This window comes from Hydra viridissima, unplaced genomic scaffold (assembly GCF_058129835.1).
Source record: "Hydra viridissima isolate aposymbiotic clone 2 unplaced genomic scaffold, HvirCarnegie_v1 scaffold_4, whole genome shotgun sequence".
Taxonomy (NCBI): Eukaryota; Metazoa; Cnidaria; class Hydrozoa; order Anthoathecata; family Hydridae; genus Hydra; species Hydra viridissima.
In genome coordinates, this window is record NW_028324303.1 from 20,554,777 (window position 1) to 20,579,242 (window position 24,466).

The window sequence follows — 24,466 nt, forward strand, 5'->3', positions numbered from 1 at the left end:
GTGAGGTCTTCGAATTTTATCAATGCATTTCATGATCTTAGAACTAGTACTCTTACTAGCGCTTAAAAACCTTTTTCCTTTAAGAAAAAAACCTATTTCCTTTAGGAAAAATAACAGTTACATATTCCTGGAGATTAATGTAGAAAAAAAAAAAAAAAGAATTCTATATATTTTAATGATTTGTGTGCCATTCACATTTTAATAATAATTACACTAATAAACCCAGAACTGAACCAAAGAAAAAAATAAAGATTTAAAAAATTGATACTTCGAAAAGTTTGGGGATATCCATGAAATTGCTACCAAAATACTTTGTTTTTAATTACAGTTCTTTATAACAACATTTGATGAATGTATCAATAAATTCCAACTATTAGATATCCGACTTTCAGAAATGTTATTTTAAAGCAGAGCTGCTTTATTGATACTGCATGACAATTTGTCAGTCAAACGCAATAAACGCAAATTCAAAAAATACCCGCTAGTTAAATGTCTCTAGAAACTCTTTTTCGGACCAATAGAGCGGTATGTTGCCCACCGGCGGATACGGCTAGAACCTCGTCTTGTTCTAATATCAAATTATTTGATTGGACAAGTGATGGATCAAAGATATCCTCTTCGTCGCCTACTCCTAATTGTAAACTCGTACCCAATCCCCAGGAGTATAAGTGTCCTTTATCAGTAATTGCAAAGCTTACTGCCTCACCACAAGCAATTTTAACAACATTTTCTTTTTCGAGCGAAGTAATTTTTTTTGGTAAAGAAGTTTCCTTGGCATCTTTTCCAATACCTAATCGTCCATATTCTGCACGACCAATCGCATAAGCATTACCTTTACCGTCGGCTATCAGACTATGATGCTGCCCTCCATGAATTTGCAGGCAGCCATTAGCTTTCTCTCGAATTTCACATAAAGATTGTATTACTTCGGGATTAAAAAAGTTCTCAGTCGTTCCAGATCCAAGTTGTCCGTAATTATTTAATCCCCATGCATACACATCGTTAGTATCGCGACTCAAAGCAAATGTACAAAAACTTCCCGCAAAAATATCAGAGAAAAATTGCTTTTTTCTAAAGCGCACAACTTGGGGCGAAAGTATGATTTCAAGACCACGACGTCCACCCCGGTGACCAAAACACTCTTTAATTCTTCCTAACTGTCCTTGTTCACCAGTACCACTCGTGTAAATTAGTCCACTACTTGTTAAGATAACAGTGTGATCGTTTCCGGAAACAACCTTCACTGCAGGATCATCTAAGTGATCGCCTTTTGGATAGATCTTAATGATTTCATTTTTTTTACCGAGAGACGCTGCTGTTAAACCAATTTGACCACTTGCGTCCTTTTATGTTAAAAAAAAAAAAAAAATTAAAATAGAAATTATAAGAAAAACAAGACTTGCGAATAGCATTACTCTAAAAAAACGTACTCTATAAGCTCCCCATGCAAAGACTCTTCCGTCATCCGTAAGCGCAGCAGAATGGCTGTCGCCAGCAGATGCATGAACTATACGAACATTCTGCGGCAACAATACTTTCCGTGGAAAATACTCTTCACCGTCGCTGCCTTCTGTGTGTCGCCCTAGTGCACCATCGTCATTACATCCCCACGAGTATACCTTTTTCAGAAAAATATAAATCTTTATAAGTTTTGAACAGTAACTGAATTTCGCTCGACTTCCAAACATAGGGGCACAGTAAATCAGTAACTTTTTTTTAAATAAACATCGATTTCGTTTTATGATCTTTGTGATTTTTTAATCAAGTAAATATCTCCATTTCATTACTATATTTATCTCAATATGCAAAAAAAAAAAAAAAAAAAAAAAAAAAAAAAAAAAAAAAAAAAAAAAAAAAGGCTAACGGCATTAAAACCTAAAACGTAAAAATCTAACAGCAATTTATCGTACGAGCATAATATTGTACCAGTTTGAACTTGATTCAGCATTTCGGAAAAACAGCTTTTTTGAAGTTTCTCAGCTGGACAATATTCTGATTGTTGATGATACAAGTTCTATATTACAAACTTCTGGTAAACAGAAAGTAATTGCTACCAGTACTCAAATGCGTCATATTCTCTTAATTTGTCACATGAAAACTCTTTTTGATAAGTTTTATGCCATTTACCAAGCTCAACCGGAAAATGTTGCAATAGCTTAAAGTGTAAAGTTAAATTCGATTAGGAGTGTTTTAGGCGATAAATGGGTGTCATCCAGCGAACTATCTAAGGGTCTGCGTCTTGGAATCGTATTCTCGAAATGAACCGGGAAAAGCGTAACGAGACGAGAAATTTCCCGGAAAAAAATAACGAGACAAAGGAAACGATTGTCCCGGAATAAAGTTATAAATCAGGACATAAACTTTTTCTCGGAATTTAAAAACTGTGTCTCGGATAATTACGAAACGTTACGAGACAGATCAATTATATTAACTAGATATCTAACTCGCGCTTTCGCAGTGAAGAAAAGTTTTAGCCAACCAAGTTTGTTTTGCCAGCCAGAAATGACGCACAGTGACTCAAAACAACAAAAAAAATGGCACTAAACGCCTCACAATTCTTTGGTAAATAAAGTGCTCTTTTTTAAATAATATTAAATTAGAATGATCATTTATTTCAAAAGTAAAAACTTTTATTATAAAAAAAATTTCACTTCTTTTAACCATAAAACTATTTTACATTTTATGGTGAAAAGAAGTTAAAAATTTTAATATTATTTTCAGAGAAATCTAAAAAATGAGAGATTTTTATTTAGTAAAAATGGCGAACTTTTAATCAAATTAAAGTCTATACTTTTAAGATAATCTTTTAACTTTATATATTTTTTGAAGAAATACAAATGTCAATAAATCCATAAAAACCTTGTCTTCCGCCTTTTTTAACAGTGGTTTATTACATCAAAATAAATGAAAATGGTGGAAAACAAGGTTTTTATGGACTCATTGACATTTGCATTTCTTGAATTTGAGTTTTTTACTTGTATGACTTGTTTCAACATATCAAATATAGTTTCAAGAAACATATTTTTGTCATCATATGCTACTTAGAAATTTGTTAAAATGTTTTTATTTGAATAATGATTTACTATTCAAGAAGTACTTGATATTTGAAATAGCATTACTTAACAACTTCAGTATTTCCTGTAATATACAAGTAACATTATTTACTTAAACATTATAGGAAACGTAATGTGATAATTGTCAAAGAAGTAATAAAATAAAATGTTAAAAAATATAAAGTGAAAAATGATATGAAGTACTTAAAAATGTTTCTGATATATATTAATGATTTTAAAAACAGCAACAACAAAAAGATTAGATCATATTCCAAATATACGTGAATTAGGAGTGGATAAATTACCATTTTGTAAGGATTTACTTAACGAAATCAAATAAAACTGAAGAAATTAGAAAATAGAACATAAATGAATGCTAGATTTACTTCAAAAGTGAAGAAAAAAACTAAAACAATGTGGTAGAAATTATGATTCTTTTATAGAAAAAGAATACCAATGGCAATTCAAGGAAATCTTATGACCAATAAAAGTAGCCATTTTGGTTCTGGAAAACCCCATTAACAATGGGTGGTCCTTGGAGAGCAAAGGAAAAGAGAAAAAATAAAAGAACTAGGTATTGAACATCATGCTCTATTGTTACTCGGGTGATTTAAGGCATGTCTCGTTTTTATGAGTGTTCGGTTGCACCACCAAACATTTCTTTTGAGCATAACTTTTTTTGGCAAACAATTCACTAAAATGAACATTACCAGGCAAAAGCTGTTAAAAATTAAAATATTAATTTTTTACAACGTTATGGGTTATGACGGATTTTGTCTTTTCTGAAAAAGAAGAATATCTTTAAAAATTAACAAAATGATCTCTATGCACATCTATTCCAGTAATTTTCAATCTAGTACACTTCGATAATTGTTATTATCCACTTGTACAATTAGTGATTGATGGTACGATCAGAAAATCCGACGTTTTTTATAATCTTCCGGCGTCGTCCCTAACACTACTAAAAGAAGCAGTCATCGTTAACGGCACTTAGAGCAATAAAGTCGATAAGAATAATTAAGATTTTTTTTGTCGGGTGAAACCATGTGACCAAATTTACATTTTATTAGACATGAAGTTTTAGATTTTTAAATATTTTGCAGCTGTTTCAAGCAAAACAAAAATCATTTTCTAGTTTGAAAGTTTTACATGAAAATATGTTAAACCAGTTGTCTTGTTGCTATGTTTATTTTTTTGTTATTGGTTTTTACTTGAAAATGAATTTAATGTTTCACCTAATCTTTTCTAATTTTTATGATTCATTTTCTGTGTAATATACTTGGTATATGTAGGAAGTACATACATGCATACATACATACATACATACATACATACATACACACACAGACATACATACATACATACATACATACATACATACATACATACATACATACATACATACATACATACATACATACATACATACATACATACATACATACATACATGCATACATACATACATACATACATACATACATGCATGCATGCATGCATGCATGCATGCATGCATGCATGCATGCATGCATGCATACATACATAAATACATACATGCATACATTCATGCATTCATACATACATCTAATTTGTTAATTTTTCAATTACTACTACAAGTTTTGTGAAATTTTCATTTTTCAGCAAATGTAATAATGATAAAAAACAAGACAAGTTTTGAAAGTACAAGGAAAAGTTGCAAAATCCAAATGTTTTTCATCAATTATTTGTCTTTAGTCAACCTTGAAGCTTTTATTAGTGGTGGGTCTAAATAAAACCTATACAAATATAAAAGAGAAATTTTTTAAATTTCTTCCTTGAATTCCATTACACTTTTTTTTCTTTCATTATATGATAACTACATTATAATGTGTATAAAATACAAGGTGCTGGATTAATATTGACAATTTTTTAATTCTTGTTTCTCATATGACAATTAACAATAAATATCAAGAACTCTTCAAAATGCAATATATGGGAATGAGATCATAGTGTTAAGCAGATTGTTTCATCGCAAAGGTAAGAAATGATAATGTTAAATACTAATTAATCTTTTTTTTTACCGATAATTGATCACTTTAAATAATTGTATTAAATCTCACAATAGGGTTTTGTTAAATTTCATTCTTTCATCCAGCTTCTCTATTGTTAATTTTTAGAAAATACTTTGGAAAACTTTTGTAAGTTGACAAAGGCTGATATATCCAAGGTTATGTAAAGCATATGGTGGATCAGACTGATGGCAGGGCCAGTAAACCTAATTTTAATGCAATTTAAAAGACAATCTTTAACTGTATTTTGTTTTAGAAAGAAAATATTTTACTACCTTATGTTTATCTATAAGTTTTTATTTCCTAAACTCAAGTAAGTTATTATCTCCTGATTTGTTTGAGTCAAATGTTAAGATGTAGCCTGTGCTTGGGGTAATGAAAAGTGAAAAAAATAAAATTATCAGGAAAAATATACACCAGCATCAACCTTTAGCCTTTTTGTATTATAGGCAAGTGACAAATATCCTTTAAAAAGTCAAAAGACTTTTAGGGGGTATTTTACTACATTTTTCCTATTTCTACCATGCAAATTTTCAATTTCGCAAAAAAAAAAAAAAGTGTACAAAGTTGAATAGGTTTGGAACATTTAAATTTGAACCTAAGAACATAGCTAAACTCTATAAGTGTTTTTATATGGAAGCTAAAATTTTAGGAGGCCTAAAAGAAATTCATCATTCTCAAAAAAAAAGTATGAAAATTTTTCAGTGCCAATTTCTTCACATTCGTATCGAAGAAAGATCTAGTAAATTGTCCTATTTTTTCCTTTAAAAAAAATTTGGTTGAACCAATAAAGGCATTTCTGAGCAGTATTCTCAAAAAGGATGCAATATTTTGGAACCTCAAGTTCAGTAAGAACTTACACTTTAAATAGGTAAATATAATCATTTATATTTAATAAAAATAAAGTACTATTTTTTGTTAAATATGAATGTATAGATTTGATAGATGTATACTTTTATCTATTATCGGCTGTTTCTATAAAAACAATATCGGCCTTTGATAACGGTATATTTAACGTCTAACTCTTAATGAGATCAATCCCGCGAGGTGAAAACACATCACACGCGTTTAAACAAAAATAACACGAAAATAAAACGAAAATTTCTCAGACTGGCCTTAAATCACCCGAGTAGTCTCTGGAAGAATTACACTTTTTAAAAAAGTCAAATGTTTTATAGATCAAAAAAGTTAAAGACACTTTCCCTTAAATATGAGTGTTAAACAAACTCTTGCATTAGAAATGAATACTGACCTCAGCGGTAAACAATATTAAATGATCAGAAACTTAGCCCTTGGACACATAATTATTCCCTTCTTTCAATATATTTTATTGGAAATAGTTAAATACTATCCCAAAAATATTCCCCCCCCCCCCCCTGATTTCAGTTGCTACCATTAATTTTTATAAAGCTGTGTTTGTATAGATGGTATAACAATATCAATAGTAGCAGCTGAAATAAATAATGGAATTGTGCCAGAAATATATTATTTAAATTTCACATTAAGGATTAATTAGTATGTCTCATTAAAAAGATGTAAATTCCGGGAAATTGTAAAGCTCCTATTTTGTCCAGGACATCTCAGCTCATCTCATCTCGGTATTGTCCCATATTTTGAGTGAAAATTGAAATATGTCTCAATATTTATCGCTAATTGGGACAAAGCTTTTAGGATCATCTCGAATAAAAAAAATAACAAGACGCAGATGCTTACTGCACACTGCTAAGAAAGTTTACCACCAGATTAAAGTTTGTATATACCAACATCTCATATTAACTGTAATTAACTATTTGCAAGCTTTTAAATCAGTAAAAGATGCAGCTTTTGGAGTAGATTTGAAACCAGAATTTGAAACAATTATTTTGCAGAACAGGCTAGTGAGGCAGTGCATGCTAAGTTTAAACCTACCTGCAAAAGATATAAAGTCAGCTCAGAACATGTTAAACATGGAGAAAAATTAAAAAAAGCTGTTGTCAATTTTTAAATAAGAAGAGTCAAATAATAATATCATCCATGTTGTAATCTTTATTCTAAAATATATGAATTGAAAACATTTTTCCATAAAAATTTGTTTGGTATAATGCTCGCCCTTCATATTTACAACCATTGAAAGACTTTATAGAACTTTTTTAAATTGTATATCTAAAATGTAAAGGAGTATGTTTATTAAGAAAACCAGTTCAACCTGACAGTCTGACTAGCAATGGTGGTGCTATTTTGTTTCTTATCCCAAATAAAGTCATTCATTCATACTAATACTAATGATCTTAAACTATTTCTCTTGTTTTGAGAAAAAAAGAAGCTCTTTCTGGACAGTTCTCTCAATAAATGTGCATTCCCCTTTTTTAACCATTGTATTTAAAGCTGTTGTCTAAATCCAATAATGTATGAAATACACCTCATCACAAGTCCTGTATAAAAATATACATCTTATGGGTCTTTATTAAGGATCTTCAATACGGAACAGCATATACCTTAAGGCACTTAGAATATACCTTAAAGAATTGCAAACATTAAAAATTAATAATATCATAAGTATGTAAAATACATTTTAACACTTTACCTCACCATGCTCTGTGACTCCAATAGTATGCATACCTCCACATGTAACCTGGATAAATTTTATGCCTTCAACATCCTTAATCATTGCTGGTTTCTTTCTTTCCAAAATTTCTTCACCTAAACCTAACTGTCCAACATCTCCCTGTCCTAATGTTAAAATGTGACCCACTTTTTGAGTTAAGTTAACATCTAAAAGAAAATGAATCAGATAAACAGTAATGCAAAAAACAGAAAATCCTATTAAAGTTAAAAACGCCATTAAAAACTCATCAACAATCTTAATAACAGAAAATAACATTGCTGTTCAAATTATTTGCTAATATAACGAGTCATATTAATGATAGTAACTTACATTTGTTTAATTTGATTAATGATGATTAATGGTTATTCCTGATCAAGACAACAGTTGCTTTTTTTCTTTTCTTTTTTCTTTTTTAACATAACATGAACATCTATGTTTATGATATATTATTAGGTATTAGATCATTTTAGCTAGTATTTCACTTTATTGTATTTATTAACAGAGTAGTATTTTGATGACATACTTAAAATATTACAACTCAGAACTTTGCTTGAAAAGCTGCCAGTACTTTTTTATTTTTTTAAATTAGAGCACTTCAAAGGTTGCCCAATAATTGGTTAAAATTTAACTCTGGGCATTCACTTTTGATGAAATTGTTGGTATAACGCATTAGTTTGTGTATTTTCTCTTTTTCCATCCAATCAACTGCTCAGTAAGATTTGCTTTAAACAAAATGGTTCTATGACTTTGTGAATCCTACATTTCAATAAGGTATTTTGAAGCTTGTGAAAGAATGAATATATACCTACTATTCTCTAAATATTTATTTTAAAGATTTTTATGATAAATATTTGAAGATTAATTAAGAAATATTTCTAAAAATTATAACATTTCCTAACTTTTCACACATTTAAACTTTTTGATGAGAGAAATTTGAAAATTTGACATCACCTATAATTTATTCAAATAAATCAAATTTACATTTACATTTTCTTATTTTCTTTTGTAATTTTTTCAGTTTTATCATTTTTAAGCGTAACAAAACAATAAACAGTAAATTATTTTGGTAGCATTCTTCGCCTAAAAAAATTTTCAAATTTTTCAAGCTTATTTTTAAAAAAGGACATTTGAATTTTTGATTGAAATGGACTTGCTTTAGTGAAATGGACTTGCTTTAGTAAGTCTATTTAAACCAAAAACCAGAAAAACTGAGTAGCCTTTAAATGATAAATAAAGTTCTCAGAATCAGAAAATAGTTAGAAAGAATTTTACTTTTTTAAAATTATTCTTAAAATTCATTTTACTTCTAAAATAAACCAATTTGATTTTCGAAAAAAATATGTTTTAGGTTTATTTCCATCTTACATTAACATAAGGAAATCAACTTGCTTGTAAAAGTTGATGTCTTTGATTATCCATCAAATCAACTTTTTTAATAATCTTCAATTGCAAAAAAATTTCATGCAGTTTAAAGGATCAGCAAAATAGGCTGTACCTATACACTGAAATACTTTTGTCGGTTTTTTATTTTTCCCAAAACAGTTTATTAAACTAAGTAACTTGGTCTCAAAATATTGCATTGGAAACAAACTCCTTTTAACAAGAAGAAAACCAATTATAAGCATCATTTTAAAACTATGGATAAAGCTTAGATCTATCACCAAGGTTCTAATTACTTAATGATTAAAAATATCTACGGTTGAATTTTTTTTCCTTGTAATATTACGAAAATAAGAATTGTCAAAAATATAAATAGGAAGTATCACTTGATGCCAAATCTTATTCAACAGAGAATTTTCAGTAAATAGCAACCATTTCATAGTTACACTAGTGACATGAAATGGTCAGTAGTGTACTTTCTCCTAAATAAATTATTTAAAATGTGTACAGGTTCCTTTCTACAAGACTAAAAAGCTGCTTTGATAAATTAAATAATTATAACATAGATCAAACTGAAAAATTACTATAAAGTTTTAGCATAATGCAAAACAATTACTTTTAGTATAAGATTAGTTAAAAACTTTCAAACTTATGCTACTCCCCCCCCCCCCCCCCTCCCATTCTCTCTTTTATGATGTTGTATTATATTTAAAATGCCTGAAAGTAGAAAAAAATCAAAAGTGATTTTTATAATGGTTATCAGGGCATAGTTTTTTATATTCTTTGATTTAAAATTTTTTTAAGAATACTGGTATAAGAAAAAAACTGCAATCCTAAAATTGAAAACTCTAGCTTTTATTGACTGATCAACTGTTAACTTTTCAAAAAAAAAAAAAATTAGAAACGGTTACTTCTAAATATTATTTGTGTTTTTAAAAGCCTAATCTACATTATTCAGGCTGCAAGGAAAAAAGATGTATGTAAAAGAATTGCTCCTAAAACCAGATAAACAGCATATATAATTGAAGTACAAGTAAAATGCAAAAGTATTTGGTGGTAGTGTTCTTTAAATTTTTGAATTACACCTAAAATTATATTTAACCTTGCTGAAGGAAAAAACAGCATGTCTACAAAACACAAATTGATCTCTTTATATGCTTTTCAAAAAATGGCATTATAGGGCTTTTTTTTTTTTTTTGCTAAAGCAATTATAGTAATTTTTTGTAAGGTTTACAATAATAGTAATCACTCTATATAAATATTAAAAAATTCATGAGCACAACAATTTCTCTAAAAATATTTGTTTACCTGTTTTAACTAACTTTTCAGGTGATTTAATTGAATCATCCACTGTTTTGCGCTTTCGATGGCTGTCTTTTTTTTTTGATGCAGGCATTTTTGATTTTAGATGTGTACAATGCTATATATATATATATATATATATATATATATATATATATATATATATATATATATATATATATATATATATATATATATATATATATATATATATATATATATATATATATATATATATATATATATATATATATATATTACTATAGAAACTGCTAGATAAGACTTTTCCTGCGTTTTCAAAGTAAAATATTACTTGTGGGTGTTTGTAACTTCGGACAAAAAAACAGTTTCTTTATCACTAATTTCCCTGGATAGAAACTTACCTTATGTTATTACTGGAAATTTATAAAAATTTAATTACACTGTTCAGTGCTTTATGTGAAGTAATACACCTATTTAGACAGTCATATTAATTTGTAGTCATTCGAAAAGTTATATCTTCGCGCGCATGAGTTTATCAAAATTTACCATATTTTTCTCGCAACATTTTCTTTGGTTGGTCGATCAAAACCTAAGTTGTTTCAACGTACGAATTTTATCCAATACCTTGTCAACTTACAAAAAACCATTTGCTTTGCCAGTTTTATATTTATTTTTCAGATTTACTTCACAAAAAGGATTAATGGTGCTAGAAAGAATAATAATGTTGTCAGTGAGGAAATTTTTTATCTAAATTGGATATTATATAGAAATTGAAAAATAATTTTAAATTCTTTTATATCCTTTGCTTGGATGATATTTACCGACTTATTTTAGATGAACTTTTGTTTAAGATGTTGTGTTTGATGACTCTTATTTTGTTTTAGAAATTTCGTCTTAAAAATAATCTTCTCTTGAAATGATTTTAATAAAATAGTATTTAAAACGTAATATTGCGCCAAAGGCCAATTTCAATTTCTTTTCTCCCTCTCAGTTTAACACCATTCCCTGGATATCTTATTCACTGGTTATCTGAAATCGTCTATAAAATTCGTTTTTATATTATTGTAGTTTATAAAACTAAATTGTATTAAGACTTTATAGTATTACAATTTCTAAATCATTTTCGCCAAAAAAAAAAAAAGATTTTATTTTGTTTCTTTTTTTGTTTGTTATCAATTTATGTTGTAAAACTTAAATGATAATTTTAATTCCCATTTTTACATCAAAAGACCAAGCAATAGAATTGATTATTACAACGAACAACCCATGATTTTTTATCCTTTTAATTAAACTTTGATGGACGGCTGTTGATAAAATCCTGATTGCAAACAAAATGAACGGAAAATAATCAATAAAATAAGGAATGGATATACCCTGGCCGAAATATAGCTGTCATGCATAAAGAATAAGTAATAGAGAATAATCCTTTAAAACTTTCTTTTTCCGTATAAATAAAAAAGTTTTTTTTGTGAAATCAATTTTAGTCTAAAAGCGGGATCTGTCGTGTGAATAATGTTAACTAAAGGTTGATTCCAAATTAAAAGCACAAACTCTTGTTAAGATTTTATATTGTAAAGGTCTCAAACACAAGTTCCGCAACTCTTTTTACAATTGGGCTTCATCCATTGTGGGTTTAAATTGCATTCGTTGCTGGCTGCCCACGCCTTACATCTGACGTCGCTGTCTTCGCAAGGTGCTGAAAGTAAATTAATTACAATTGAAGGAAATTTATTTCTTACATTGTACAAATATTTGAGGCGACTAAATTACCTTTTTGATATTTTTCTTTTAAATTTTATTCAAAAATCCAAATTTGAAAAAAGTTTTTATGATTATTTAAAGTAAAATAAACTCTAACAAACCTGGTGTAATTCCTGTAACCCCCCCACATCTGTACATTTGGTTAATAGCGGCTATATCTGATCTTGAAAATTTATCGTTTCCAAGTCTTAGATTGGGATTATTTTTTGCTTGAATAGTATTTCTACCATTTCCAGAAAACTCATCGTTTCTGTAGTGCATTATTGAATTGTAGTCGTAAGATTGTCCGTAATAATCTGAGCGATATTTCTGAAAGTTATAGTCCTCACCTGCAATCATAATTTATACAACTTATGCTTATTTATTTATGCAAGCTATACAATTAATATAATAAGATTACTTTCATAAAGTTATATAGTGTTTTATCTGGCGTTATCATATAGTGTTATATATATATATATATATATATATATATATATATATATATATATATATATATATATATATATATATATAACATCTAAAAACTAAGTGCTTTCATAACCATAGGTGCATAAAATTTTTTAAGTAGCCGTCACATGCATTAATAATACTAAACGAATGTTTATTTAGAAATATTTTAACTCGAAGATTGATGATTTTTTAAACTTGCTGGTTTACATAGTCTGATCGTTACTTACCTCTTTGGATATTGTTCCAAAAGATCTCCACATAATTATCTCTATCGTTTCTACTTTGCTCATGATAAAATCCTACTGCATGCATCATTTCGTGAATTGTAGTGCCAAGGTCAAGGCACCAGTTTCCAAGTTTCAGTTTTTGACTGTTGCCTTGTCTACCTATGATTGACCAGCACCTATAAAATCATTTGCTAGATTATTATTTTTTTAAAGAAATGTTTCATCAACGAACATAATATTTTTAAGAATTCCTAAATTTCATATATGTGACCCATCTGACCAAAACCAGTCACATGTATAAAATTTTAAGTTTTGAGTGTGATACATATTTGAAAAGGTATAATATTCTGCTTTAAAATGATGCAAAAACTATTGCTCTAGCTTGACCCTAGCCAAAGTTATGAGCAAAAATGTAACATCTATATTAAAATTTTAAAACGGAAAAAAATGCGTTTAAAGGTTTGATGTCAAATAAAATAGATAAAATAGATGTCACAAAAATCACCAAATTAACCATCAAAAAATTATTTTTTTATTAAAAGTTAAATTTAAATAGCAAAGAAAAGTTAATTATGTAAACAATTATGCAAAAAAATAAATAATGATAAAAATTGAACTTTTGAGATGTTTTGATGGTTTTCTCAATATAACATAACGCGACATCCGGACTGGTTTTGGTCAGATGCGTCACATATTATCTCATACCCTTGCTCGTTGACCATGTGAACGTAGTCCCGTTGATTAGTTCGTGGTACAAACCGAACACAGGTGTGTTGATTGTAGGCTTTAATAGCTTCATTGACCAATTGACGTCGACGATTGTCTAAATAATGATGACTTTAATAATGTATTGTATATATAATTATCTGTGTTAATGATGATGATGATGATGATGGTGATGATGATGATGATGATGATGATGATGATGATGATGATGATGATGATGATGATGATGATGATGATGATGATGATGATGATGATGATGATGATGATGATGATGATGATGATGATGATGATGATGTTATAATTTTCACGCTGATGGTGATGGTTGTTAATTCTTACCAAAATTGTTATCAAAGTAGTACGGTATTATTCCTCCAGGCCATATTCTCTCTGATGTAACGCCTTTGAATTGATTTTCTGTAAGTCGACCATTGATAATTGCTCTAGTTTCAGGATCAAGCCCAATATCACCTTCAAAGGCGTCAGGATTTCCCTGATCTACTCTCACTAAATGGAAGTTTTTTAATAAGTTAACTATTGAATTTCAGGCATTTTTTATCCTAGTATTAAAAAAAACAGCAACAAATTGTTAGAACTTTGCACCTGCAGCTGAAAAGCCAATCAGCAAAACCGAAAATAAAACAAAAGTTTGCATTTTTATCTTTAAGAAAAATTCTTTTGAAACAAATGATAAGTTCTAATACATGCTTAAATAGTTTTCGGATTGAAGTATGTACAAATTTATAGCAGTTGTTTAAATACCAACGACTTTTTATTCAAAGGAGTACCAGATGAATAAATACAAGGTAATCAAGACAGTGTCTTACTGGATATTGCAAACTTATAAGTTTTCAAAATTAATCATTTTAAATTAAACTATTAAAAATTACATGCTCAAAATTCCATTTAAAAAGTTTTCCCAGGAGATTAGTAAATAATGCAATAGTCTAAGAGTAATTTAGAACAAAAATTTAAACTGTGCTTTACTAAAAGAGCAGAGATTTTTTTATCACGGTTTGCAGTGTAACATTTATTTTTTCAGCGAATTTAAAAATTATTTTGATTTTAACTTTTAAATTTTGTTAAACAGCTCTGAGTGAAGATACTCATTCATTTTTTAAAATTATTTTTCAATATCTATTTTCAATATTTCTTTGTGATGGTGAAGGCAACTTTGGGATGGTGTAGGCAACTTTGGGATGGTGAATGTAACTTGAAGATGAACGATTTTAAACCTAAATAAAATTTTGGTGGAAATGTTAATAGATTTAAGCTTCGTTATATAAATATTTTAATGATTATTTTCAGAAAGTATTATAATGTTATTATTTATATAATAACATTATTTTCAGAAAATTTTTTATATTTACATTTCTCACATGGGTTTCTTATTGCCTTATTTTAATTCCTCAACAACTTCAGTAAATATTTTAGTAACTGATACAAACCTGATAAAACTTAATTGTTAAAAGTATCTTTTTTTATTGGAACAACTGTTCCCATTTTAAATGCAAATATTCTCATTAATAGCATCTGTATCTTCTAGTACAATAACTTATGATTAAGCCTTCGTCTCCCCTCACACTCCCCTTAAGAATAAGATGACTTTTTGATAAGTTTGCCGCTAGATGTAATTATTTATTAGTCCTTAAATTTTAAATTTAATACAGTTTCTTGTTTAGCGACACCAATCTGATGGTGCAGTGCCCTAAAATAATGCCACAGATTTTCATTAACTTTAAAGATATATTATGTATATGCATAAATACTTTACCTATCCGCTGAATATCTTCTTTTGCATAACCTGCCGTTTCTTACAGCTTTAATTCTATTTTTAAATATTCACATAATGTCAATGAGTTTAAACAGTGCACCATTTGATAGCAATATTTATTACATTCTCAAACAGCCCAATATTTTGCTCTGCTTCAAAACAAAGATGAAAGCATCCTTTTATTAAGGGGGTAGAGTTAACTTACTGGTCATTATCAAGGGCCCGCAATAAGCATAAGAAAGACCTAAAAACAAAAATCTAAAACACCTTTTTTTCTCAATCAGTTACTATGGAAACATACATTTTTACTTCGGCCTCAACTGTTTTGTATTTTTTTTGTCGAGTTTAAATATTTACCGACTTCAAATATCTTTATTGCGTAATTCGTGTACAATCGACAGATGCTCCTTTATCTTAAAATACAACCGCAAAATTCACTTGATTTCAACTACAAAAAAGTTTTACTTTTAAACTGTCCTTAATTGTAAATGGGGAAGAGGATTTTTAAAATCTTTTGTGACCAAAGCTCGGTGTTATGAAATTGTGTTTGATATAATCGACCAGGTTTCGCTATAGCAGCAAAATTATGTTTAACCCCAATCCACGACTAAAAGTTTAATTTTTGCCGTGGATCGGGGTTGAACCCATTTAGATTGGGGTGACATTTTACCATATATTGGGGTTGAAGCCATCTGGATTGGGGTCATTTTTTTAATTTAAAATTTTATAGTTAAAAAAACTTTCTTATAACATATTTTATGTTACTTAACAATTTGCCTGCTTCTGATCGTTCAAAATAAAAAAATAGTCTTGTTGTAAGAATGAGTATTAGATTTGTACTCAACACAGTTACAGGAACAAATAGTTTTTAGCATGATATTATGACTCTCTCATATCATAACTCCAAGTTTTCTCAAAATTAGAGTTATTTAAAATTTGATTATTTTTTGCGCGAGTTAAAAATTTGTATATTTTTTTTTACATTAACTTTTTTTATGGTTTTTAGCGTAATTTTATCATGCTTAAAGAGAAGGAAAAAATAAGACGTAAATAAGACGTCGTTAGACGTAAATAAGACGTCGTTAGTTTCCTTTATAAGACGCAGTTGGATTTCTTTATAAGATACCGTTGGATTTCTTTTAGTGTCACTACTTTCTTAAAACTGATCACTTTTTGGAAAATATTGTTCCTTTATTTCTGCTTGCATTTCTGTTATTTCTGACAAGTTCTTTAGAATGATAAAGTAAAACAGAGTTAGAAGAAAAATTACACACTTCTTTATGATTTGTTATTAATTGAACTAAAATGATTTATTTACAGCTTTTACACTTTCCAAGTTAATTTAAATATGCATGTTATGTAAGTATCCATATACGTAAGTATGTTCTTTCCAACGTGCGTTTCCTTTAGCTCTCCCTTCTCTGACTACCGGCTCATTTCACTAGATCTTTCAGAAACCCCAAATTCACTGGATGCATAGCACAATCCCCGATATCGGATATCCTTTTGGGTTCGCTTGGGTGGTTTCTAACGAACGCTTTATGTACAGAGTCACTCTGACACAATTCGCGAGATTTTATCCCTTTAACATGGTTTTTCTTATTTTAATAACTGTAATTAACTTGCGATCGAATCAACGCTGTTATCCAGAATGTTTTTCAAAAGTCGCTGCTTACTAAAGATAGCTGTATCAATCAAGTACACAAAACAGCATCAAGTACATAAAATAGCATCAAGCAGAACTTTGTCATTTAAAAGTATGAAAGCCAGAGTGAAGTATTTACAATGTTAGTTTCCATGTTAATTTTCTTTCTAGTTGTGATTATTGCTCGAAACATAGAAGAGCCTTTTTATACGAGCAACTGAAAGCTTAAATGGAGCTCGTATTCACTGGTGTTTAAAATTTGAAATGATTCGTAGTGCTTACCATTTCACTGGATTTGAATAGTGAAAAACAAGATACTTTTGTATTTTTAAAGTACAGTTTTCGCTTCGACATGAACTGTTAGAAAAGCTATTATATCCAACTATAACTGATTTGTTTAATAATACTTTATATTCGATTGAAGCATCTTTCACAACGAATAGAACAATCAAAGAGTAAAAATACCTCAAAAATAAAGTCCCTTGAACTTTTTTTACATTTAATAGCCTTCTGTATTTTTTTGTATTATATGTGTTAACTTTATCTCACTCTACAAAAAAAATGTTGATCTCAATTTTAAAGAAGATTTTGCAAGAAATATTCTCTAAAATTAAAAAAATAATAATTTACTTTAAACTAAGGACATTCTAAGCCACTTGGCAATATGCCATTGAATTTCTAAGCCACCTGGTAATATGTCATTGAATTTCTAAGCCGCCTGGTAATATGTAATTGTTTTTAATTAGATCACTGCAAAGAGACATTTGTTTTTCATAACGCAACTGAATAATTTAACAAATAAATTTAAATTTATTAAGTTAAAGAATTAAATTTTTGATACTTAATATTTGCTGAAATATCAAATTTTGATACCCTAAAAGCTCCCTTAATAACTCAACAAAATAACTCAACAAAATAACTCAACAAAATAACTCAAACTTTAACAATGATTTTTGATTCGAAGAAAGTTAGAACAATTTTACATCAAATAAGAAAAAAATATACAAATAAGATAAATTGTGCAAAGACACAAAAAACATCTGCAATAAATAACTTTACAAAGTGAGTATAAAAAAACAATCCATTAAAAATCTTTTCGTTCAATTTTCGCTCTGTAATGAGCTACAAAATACTATAAATAATATTTGATAGGACTAGATTGAATCTATTAGATGGTGCAGAAAATGATTTGTTTTATAAATTTTTTTTTAAAAATTGTAACAACTTAAAAATTCAAGGTTTTTTCTCAGCTGAGTTGACATTAACATAATTAAGACCAGTCCTAGGAAAACTTGATGGTTGCTCTTCAGGGTAAACTTGAAAGATTTCTTCAGAACATTTTATTTTTGCTTGTGAAATGTCAGGGGCTTTATATCCAAAACTAATAAGGTCACGAACCCAAGCTTTGGCAATGTGAACATCTCTAGCTTTCAGTATTTTTTGCTTATACAAGTCTTTAATAAGTTCGAAATAGCGAGCGAGAATCGACTTACCTTTACCTTTCCACTGCAATAAAAAATTTGTTAAAGGTAAACACTCACTATAAAGCGCATCTTCATCCAGATAATCAAGTAAATAATCATGACCAGTCCGATCTTGATATGCATTAGGACCAAAATAAGCAAGATGACCACCAACATCCCACAGCAATCTCTGAGTGATGTATGATCTCCAAATATCTGTAACTCGAAAAGCAGTTGTTTGAGGGAGAAGTAATCCCCAAAAAGCATTATAGGTATGAAATGTATTTTGAGAGTTGAAAGGGGAAAAAGAATTATGAGGCAACACCACTGGTTCTTGTTTTTCATCAAACTTTATGTTAAACTTGACATTTGAATCTTTCCTTGTCAACCGCTGAATAGCATCAAGATCAGGATCTCCGTTAACAACACCTTGCTGAACATAAGGCTCTGTGTTTGAGCACTTGCGGTATGTGCGTATAGGAAGATCTCCAATATAACTCAAAGGATAGCCACGAGGCCACAAAGTACTTTGACCAAAATGTGCAAAGACATTATGAAATGTACGGTTTGAGTTGTACACCAAGTATTCCTTTTTTTTTGTCATATCATCAAACTCTATTTTGCCTGTATTAGGCACATTGTCATCATCAGTATCATATATATATTTTGCACCATGTTGAATGGCATACAAATAGCCAATATTCTTCCGTGTGTATGCTCTGTATTTTAGAAGATCAACAGTTTCATAACCCAACTTTTTTTGTGCATCAACACTGATATAAACAACACCATTAAGCCTGTAAAAGGGTAATAAACAACAGTTGTAATCGAAATTCTGTCACATAAAACACCTAGTAAATAGACAACTAATAATCTTTCAACAAATTTTTATCCATTTAAAATTTTTTTAAAACAATCAGTAAAAGTGACAATAAGTGAAAGAAACAAACACAAACTTTTTAATCTAAACTTTAGATGGAATAATCCATAAATGAGTGTGTGCGTGCGTGGGTCGAAACCCATTTTGCACTATATTTATTATTATATATTCATCTTTTCTGGATCGAAAATTATTTAATATAATTAATTAGGAAATAGTTAAAAAAAATTGGCAAGTGCATTTTCAGAACTCAATTTTTCATTGGAAAAAAAAAATTAAGATAAAGATTATCATCAAGTAAAAATTTACCAAAAGAAAAGTAAATGTTTTCAGTAATTAACTAAAAAAGATGAAAAATTTGTGCGCAACACAAATTTTTCATCTTTTTTAAAAGGTCTACTTGGATTTCAGACTTCATATAATGGAAGATTTTGCTGCAATCCATTCTAACAAACATAATTTAAGTAAATAGTATTTAAAAATAAAATAGTTTTAATTATTTATTTGAAAGTTTTGGTTTATTTATTTTTATCTTATTTCTTTTTAGAATCTCTTAGAGTAATCATTGCTGTTATTGCTAAGGAGTTTAGTTTACCACCTAGTCATAAACTTTGTCTAGAATGTCAAAAACTATTGCATTAAAAAAAAATACAGCAAAGAAGACAATGAAAGTTGTCCAAATTGCTATAACAAAATGAAAACCTTAATTCAAGCATCAACAGTCTTGGTTGGTCACCTTTAAAACTAGCAGATCACAAAACAAAGTTGAATAAAAACCATATTGCAACCAAAAAGAAAATAGCAACTTTTTCTGCAGATGTAATAAATGATAAAACAGAAACAAGTTGTGACAAAACTTTTGTGCTGCAAAAGGAATCAAGACTTAGACACACTTATGGATCTCAAAGTATTTTTTCTGAAAAATCAGAAAAAGTGGTTTTCTGAAAATTTTGAAAAACCTGAAAAGCTAAAATTATGAACTTTGGCTCCTGTGTTACAATATTGACAATACACACAACTATTTTTTAGCTACCCTAAGAATGATAAAAAAAAAGTCAAGTTATTTAAAAACAATCCAAGGTATATTGGCGAAACCACTAAAAAAAAAAAGGAAGATCTATTAGTGAGAAATTAAAAAAGTCCATGACTTTTACCAACCTGATGAATACTTTCAAATATATCCTTAATCTCTTGATTATGTTTTATTGCTAAGACATTATACCAGAATTTAATTTTTGAAGCTATAATATTCTTTAATATTTAACTTTTTTTGGCTATATCCAAAAAAAAAAAAAAAAAAAAGATGCATAAGCTATTAAGTAAGCTGTTAGTACTAAACAACAGTGTAATTCATATTTATTACCTCCAGTCTTTGGGAGTCTTAGTGTCTCCTACAACCACAAGCTTCCAACCCTCAATAGCTGCTAATGACTTAACATCTCTAGTAGGATAAAATATACTTGTCACAACAATCCATTTATCATGTAAATCTTGTTCTGCAGGAGATTTCATTACTATTGTTTCTTCCTCAATATTCATATCTAACAGTTGACTTTCTGTCAAATCCAAATCATACTTATCTCCAAAAACTTTCTGACCTGTTAAATCAGTTTGCTTTGAATTAATGATTTTTAACAATGATTCCTGATTAGTTTGTATTTCCTTTATATTTTTCATATTATCATGAGCTTGAAATGACATACTCTTCATCTTTAATTTAATCTCTTCTGCAAACTTAAGTAAAATATCCTGAGAACTTCTAATGTTCTCAATATCAGATTTTGAAGTAAGGTAACTATTAAATATTGACTCCTTCACTGACATCAAACTGGAGCTTTTTGCATTATAATAAATAAAGTAGGAACCCAGTGGAATCAAAATTAAGAAAATTATGATAATAAAACGCTTCATTGTAAAGCCTTCTATCATGTTTCAATCCTGATTATGAGTTTTCACACACACAAACAAAATATTTTTGCTTTTAGACCGAGTATGAACTAAACTCCGAACTTGTTAAAACCCTCTTAATTTAGTTATTAACGTTTGAGGCGCCGAATATTTCAGAAATCGCCAGTGTTTTTGTAATTGGTACCGTTCTACAGCGTTAATTATAAGTACAGTGAAAATTCACTGTACCTAAGCAGAGTTGTTATCTGTCCAATATGTCCAAGACAAATTTTCTGCCGACATAAAATATGTCCGAAATATTTTTCTGCCAACTTACTTTGACATAACTTTATGTCTGAGATATTATCTGCCGACATAAAATATGTCCGAAATATTTTTCTGCCTACCAACTTTGACATAATTTTATGTCTAAAACATTTTCTGCCGACATAAAATATGTCCGAAATATTTTTCTGTCCACTTACTTTGACATAATTTTATGTCTGAGACATTTTCTGCCGACTTAAATTATGTCAGAAACATTTTTCTGTCCACTTACTTTGACATAATTTTATGTCTGAGACATTTTCTGCCGACATAAATTATGTCAGAAGCATTTTCTTTCCACATATTTTGACATAATTTCATGTCTGAGACATTTGCTGTTTCTTATTTTAGAAGAAAAAATCGTACAACTTTATTGCTCATTTCAGATTAATTTGACGAGTAAAACAAAAGTTTCGATTTCCCCTTATTAGAATGTAAAAACTTAGTCTCAAACTTAGTTTTTATTACTGAATGTGGTTTTTATTATATGGCGTCCTGTGCCACATTAGAAATTATGTTAAGTAGAAAGAAAAGTAGAACTTTTAAAGGGTCGAACCATTTACAGCATAAATTCGACGATCTAACCGTCTACAACATAATAAAAATAGAAAATAACTCTTTGTCACAATATTTAATTCCGTTCCAGGATAGGTCGAATAATTTATGGTCGAAGCAAACCTTATTAAAAATTTAATTTTTCACCAGCGCGGCGTTTCAGGTTAAAATAGAGTAACCATAGGACAACCGACAATTTCAAGCAGCGGTTAGAATGCAATTTTTAGCCGTAAGAAAATCTCTGGCCAAAATTTATCTTTTAATTTAACCGAACCGTCAGAATCGTTTTTTGAAGAGTAGTGATCTTAACCGAAAATTTATTTCAAACAAAACAAATATCAATGATAATGTTTGGTTGTTAAAATTTTTTTTTCTCTTACACGTTTTTTAAAGAGAAAATATCCCTTTTCAGATTGTAAATGATACAACTCAAACAAATTAACTGGCAATTAAATGCCTTAGAATCAAATATTTATGTCTGCTCTCCTCAATCAAACCACATGGCATTATAGGTTGCTTAACTTTGGAAAATTGGCATTTTTTTTTTATCCAATGGTGTTTTATGGCCTTTTACCTTTATTTTGGCATTTTGACACAGAAAAATTTAAGTTCTTGAAAAAGTATTTATTTTGGAAAAAAAGTTGAAAATAATTTTTGCCCCTCAAGAATTTTTAAGGATAATAAAAAACACCTTTTGACTTCCGATCCGAAGATTAACTAGTTGATTTCATTGATGAAATTTGTTCAAAATAAAGTGACGGAATCATTTTGAAACAGCCGCGATATGAAAAAGGGCATTATTATGGCATTTTACATTCACGCTTTTGGCATTTCACATGTAAAAAATGTTGGCAACACTGAATTTAATTGTCAATTAAAACGACTAAAATATGACGACTTGGAATGCTCGCTTCCACGTTTGAGACATTAAAACGATTTTCCTAGCCGCATTAAAAAAGTTCTTGATGCTGGAGCCTTTTGATCCAAATGCTATTCAGTTGTAGATTTTTATTTCCCGGCCGTTTTAATCATAATTCTATTCTCAAAATTAACTTTGACTTTTTGTGCTAGAATTCTGTCAAATACTTTGCTAACTCAAAAGCTAAAAGAATTTTATTACGTTATAAAAAATTTTTTTTTTATGTTTCGACTCTAAAAAGGTTTTCAGAACTCGATTCTTGCACTGGGGCGCCATAAAAAATTGACTAATAGAAAATGTGAAATGCTCAGCTTTTTAAACAAATTTTATTTTATCAATTAAATCTAGATTATTTTTTACCACCATAATAGAATCTAAGAAATCATTTGAAATGCGAATACGTAGATGGCTATAAACCAAAGCGAATCCAGAGAAATCACGTTCAACTTTTACGCTGGAGAACGCTGCACCATAAACTACTTGCGAGATTTCATAGAGCCGATTCCATTTCGTTTTCTGGTTTTTCTTCCAGTACGCAAGAACGTTGAATTCAACGTCTAATGACACTCGTGGTTCATTAAGAGTCCATTTTAAAATTAATTGACGAATATCTTGATCTGATTCTAAAGCTGCATTAGGAACACCTTGTCTGGTTCCTCCTCCAGTATATTCAATGAAACGGCGTACTTTTTCAGCATCAATTTCTTCTGAGTTCATCGGAATCATCTCTTCAGAAGTATTTGAGGAATATGACGCATTTAATTGCATGGATTCTTCTGTTGATGAAGAACTTGATTGTTCTCGTTGAGTACAAAGTTTTTGATGGATTTTGATTAGCTGTATAATTCCTCTATTCAACATTTCTGTATTAAACAGTTGATGACCCGATGTAAAGCAAAATCTAGGATCCAGAACTAAAGCAGCAATAAATGCTTCACATTTAAAAAAAACTTGTTCTCGTGTATTGATTGCGTTGGTCAGTAGCATTTTTAATCCCAAATCACCTGCTGGAACGTCCTCAATTTCTATTTTCTAATTGATAATTTTGCGGATTGAAAATCCATCATAGCCGAATGTATTGGTAAAAATGCATCAAAATATTCATCTATTAAACTCCATGAAGCATCATTTAATTTTAATTGGTCGTGTCTTAGCCTTTGATATGCTTCTGCATTGGTATGGAAATCTTCTATCATCAAAAACGTGGAATCCCAGCGTGGTTCAATGTCTACACGAGGTTTTTTTAGATTTTTAAATGTTTGAATATATGCTATTTTTTTGGATTCGATAGCAACTTTTCTGATGTTATTTAATGCATCTTCAAACATTGATGTTACGTCCTTAGCAGCTAGCTGACACACATGTGCGTCACAAAACATGGCTGAACAGAACGATCCAACTGATTTTTCAACACAAACAGTGTGGGCTTCACTATAATTCCCTTCTTCATTCTCTAAAGCGCCAATATCAATTTCCTCGTCTTCGAAATCTATAAATTCGTCAC

General features: G+C 29.3%; 3 protein-coding genes and 1 long non-coding RNA gene across 4 annotated transcripts; 1 reads left to right on the forward strand and 3 right to left on the reverse strand.

Annotated features, from left to right (window-relative positions):
- Positions 1 to 170: 170 nt before the first annotated feature.
- Positions 171 to 10,876, reverse strand: LOC145182932 (regulator of chromosome condensation-like). Its single transcript, XM_090086477.1, has 5 exons — positions 10,750 to 10,876; positions 10,373 to 10,484; positions 7,664 to 7,851; positions 1,431 to 1,619; positions 171 to 1,343 (listed from the first exon to the last, which is right to left on the reverse strand). Exons 2-5 carry the CDS (start codon positions 10,458 to 10,460, stop codon positions 486 to 488), a joined length of 1,323 nt encoding a protein of 440 aa, XP_089942603.1. The 5' UTR covers positions 10,461 to 10,484; positions 10,750 to 10,876; the 3' UTR covers positions 171 to 485.
- LOC149890445 (uncharacterized) lies at positions 4,589 to 5,385 on the forward strand. The gene is made up of 2 exons (XR_016451933.1): positions 4,589 to 5,068; positions 5,209 to 5,385. It is a non-coding gene; the product is annotated as an uncharacterized LOC149890445 (long non-coding RNA).
- Positions 10,877 to 11,776: 900 nt separating the features above from the next.
- On the reverse strand, positions 11,777 to 14,245 carry LOC149890446 (zinc metalloproteinase nas-4-like). Its single transcript, XM_090085345.1, has 6 exons — positions 14,116 to 14,245; positions 13,852 to 14,019; positions 13,495 to 13,612; positions 12,790 to 12,965; positions 12,211 to 12,438; positions 11,777 to 12,044 (listed from the first exon to the last, which is right to left on the reverse strand). Exons 1-6 carry the CDS (start codon positions 14,165 to 14,167, stop codon positions 11,929 to 11,931), a joined length of 858 nt encoding a protein of 285 aa, XP_089941471.1. The 5' UTR covers positions 14,168 to 14,245; the 3' UTR covers positions 11,777 to 11,928.
- Positions 14,246 to 17,870: 3,625 nt separating this feature from the next.
- LOC145182556 (uncharacterized) lies at positions 17,871 to 21,375 on the reverse strand. The gene is made up of 2 exons (XM_080057722.2): positions 20,638 to 21,375; positions 17,871 to 19,191 (listed from the first exon to the last, which is right to left on the reverse strand). The coding sequence occupies exons 1-2, from the start codon at positions 21,201 to 21,203 to the stop codon at positions 18,165 to 18,167; spliced, it is 1,593 nt and encodes a 530-aa protein (XP_079913848.2). The 5' UTR covers positions 21,204 to 21,375; the 3' UTR covers positions 17,871 to 18,164.
- Between the last annotated feature and the right edge of the window lie 3,091 nt (positions 21,376 to 24,466).

What these genes read in the sequence shown, in the direction of transcription:
- LOC145182932 (XM_090086477.1), bottom strand. Translation starts at nt 10,460, where the DNA reads ATGCCTGCATCAAAAAAAAAAGACAGCCATCGAAAGCGCAAAACAGTG. An exon ending in TGAAAAGTTAGTTAAAACAG is followed by an intron (nt 7,852 to 10,372) that starts GTAAACAAATAT and finishes ATTTTCTTTTAG; the next exon opens with ATGTTAACTTAACTCAAAAA. An exon ending in TTGCATGGGGAGCTTATAGA is followed by an intron (nt 1,344 to 1,430) that starts GTACGTTTTTTT and finishes TTAACATAAAAG; the next exon opens with GACGCAAGTGGTCAAATTGG.
- LOC149890446 (XM_090085345.1), bottom strand. Translation starts at nt 14,167, where the DNA reads ATGCAAACTTTTGTTTTATTTTCGGTTTTGCTGATTGGCTTTTCAGCT. An exon ending in CTACTTTGATAACAATTTTG is followed by an intron (nt 13,613 to 13,851) that starts GTAAGAATTAAC and finishes ATCATTATTTAG; the next exon opens with ACAATCGTCGACGTCAATTG. An exon ending in CACATGGTCAACGAGCAAGG is followed by an intron (nt 12,966 to 13,494) that starts GTATGAGATAAT and finishes ATGATTTTATAG; the next exon opens with GTGCTGGTCAATCATAGGTA.
- LOC145182556 (XM_080057722.2), bottom strand. Translation starts at nt 21,203, where the DNA reads ATGATAGAAGGCTTTACAATGAAGCGTTTTATTATCATAATTTTCTTA. An exon ending in AAGACTCCCAAAGACTGGAG is followed by an intron (nt 19,192 to 20,637) that starts GTAATAAATATG and finishes ACCCTTTTACAG; the next exon opens with GCTTAATGGTGTTGTTTATA.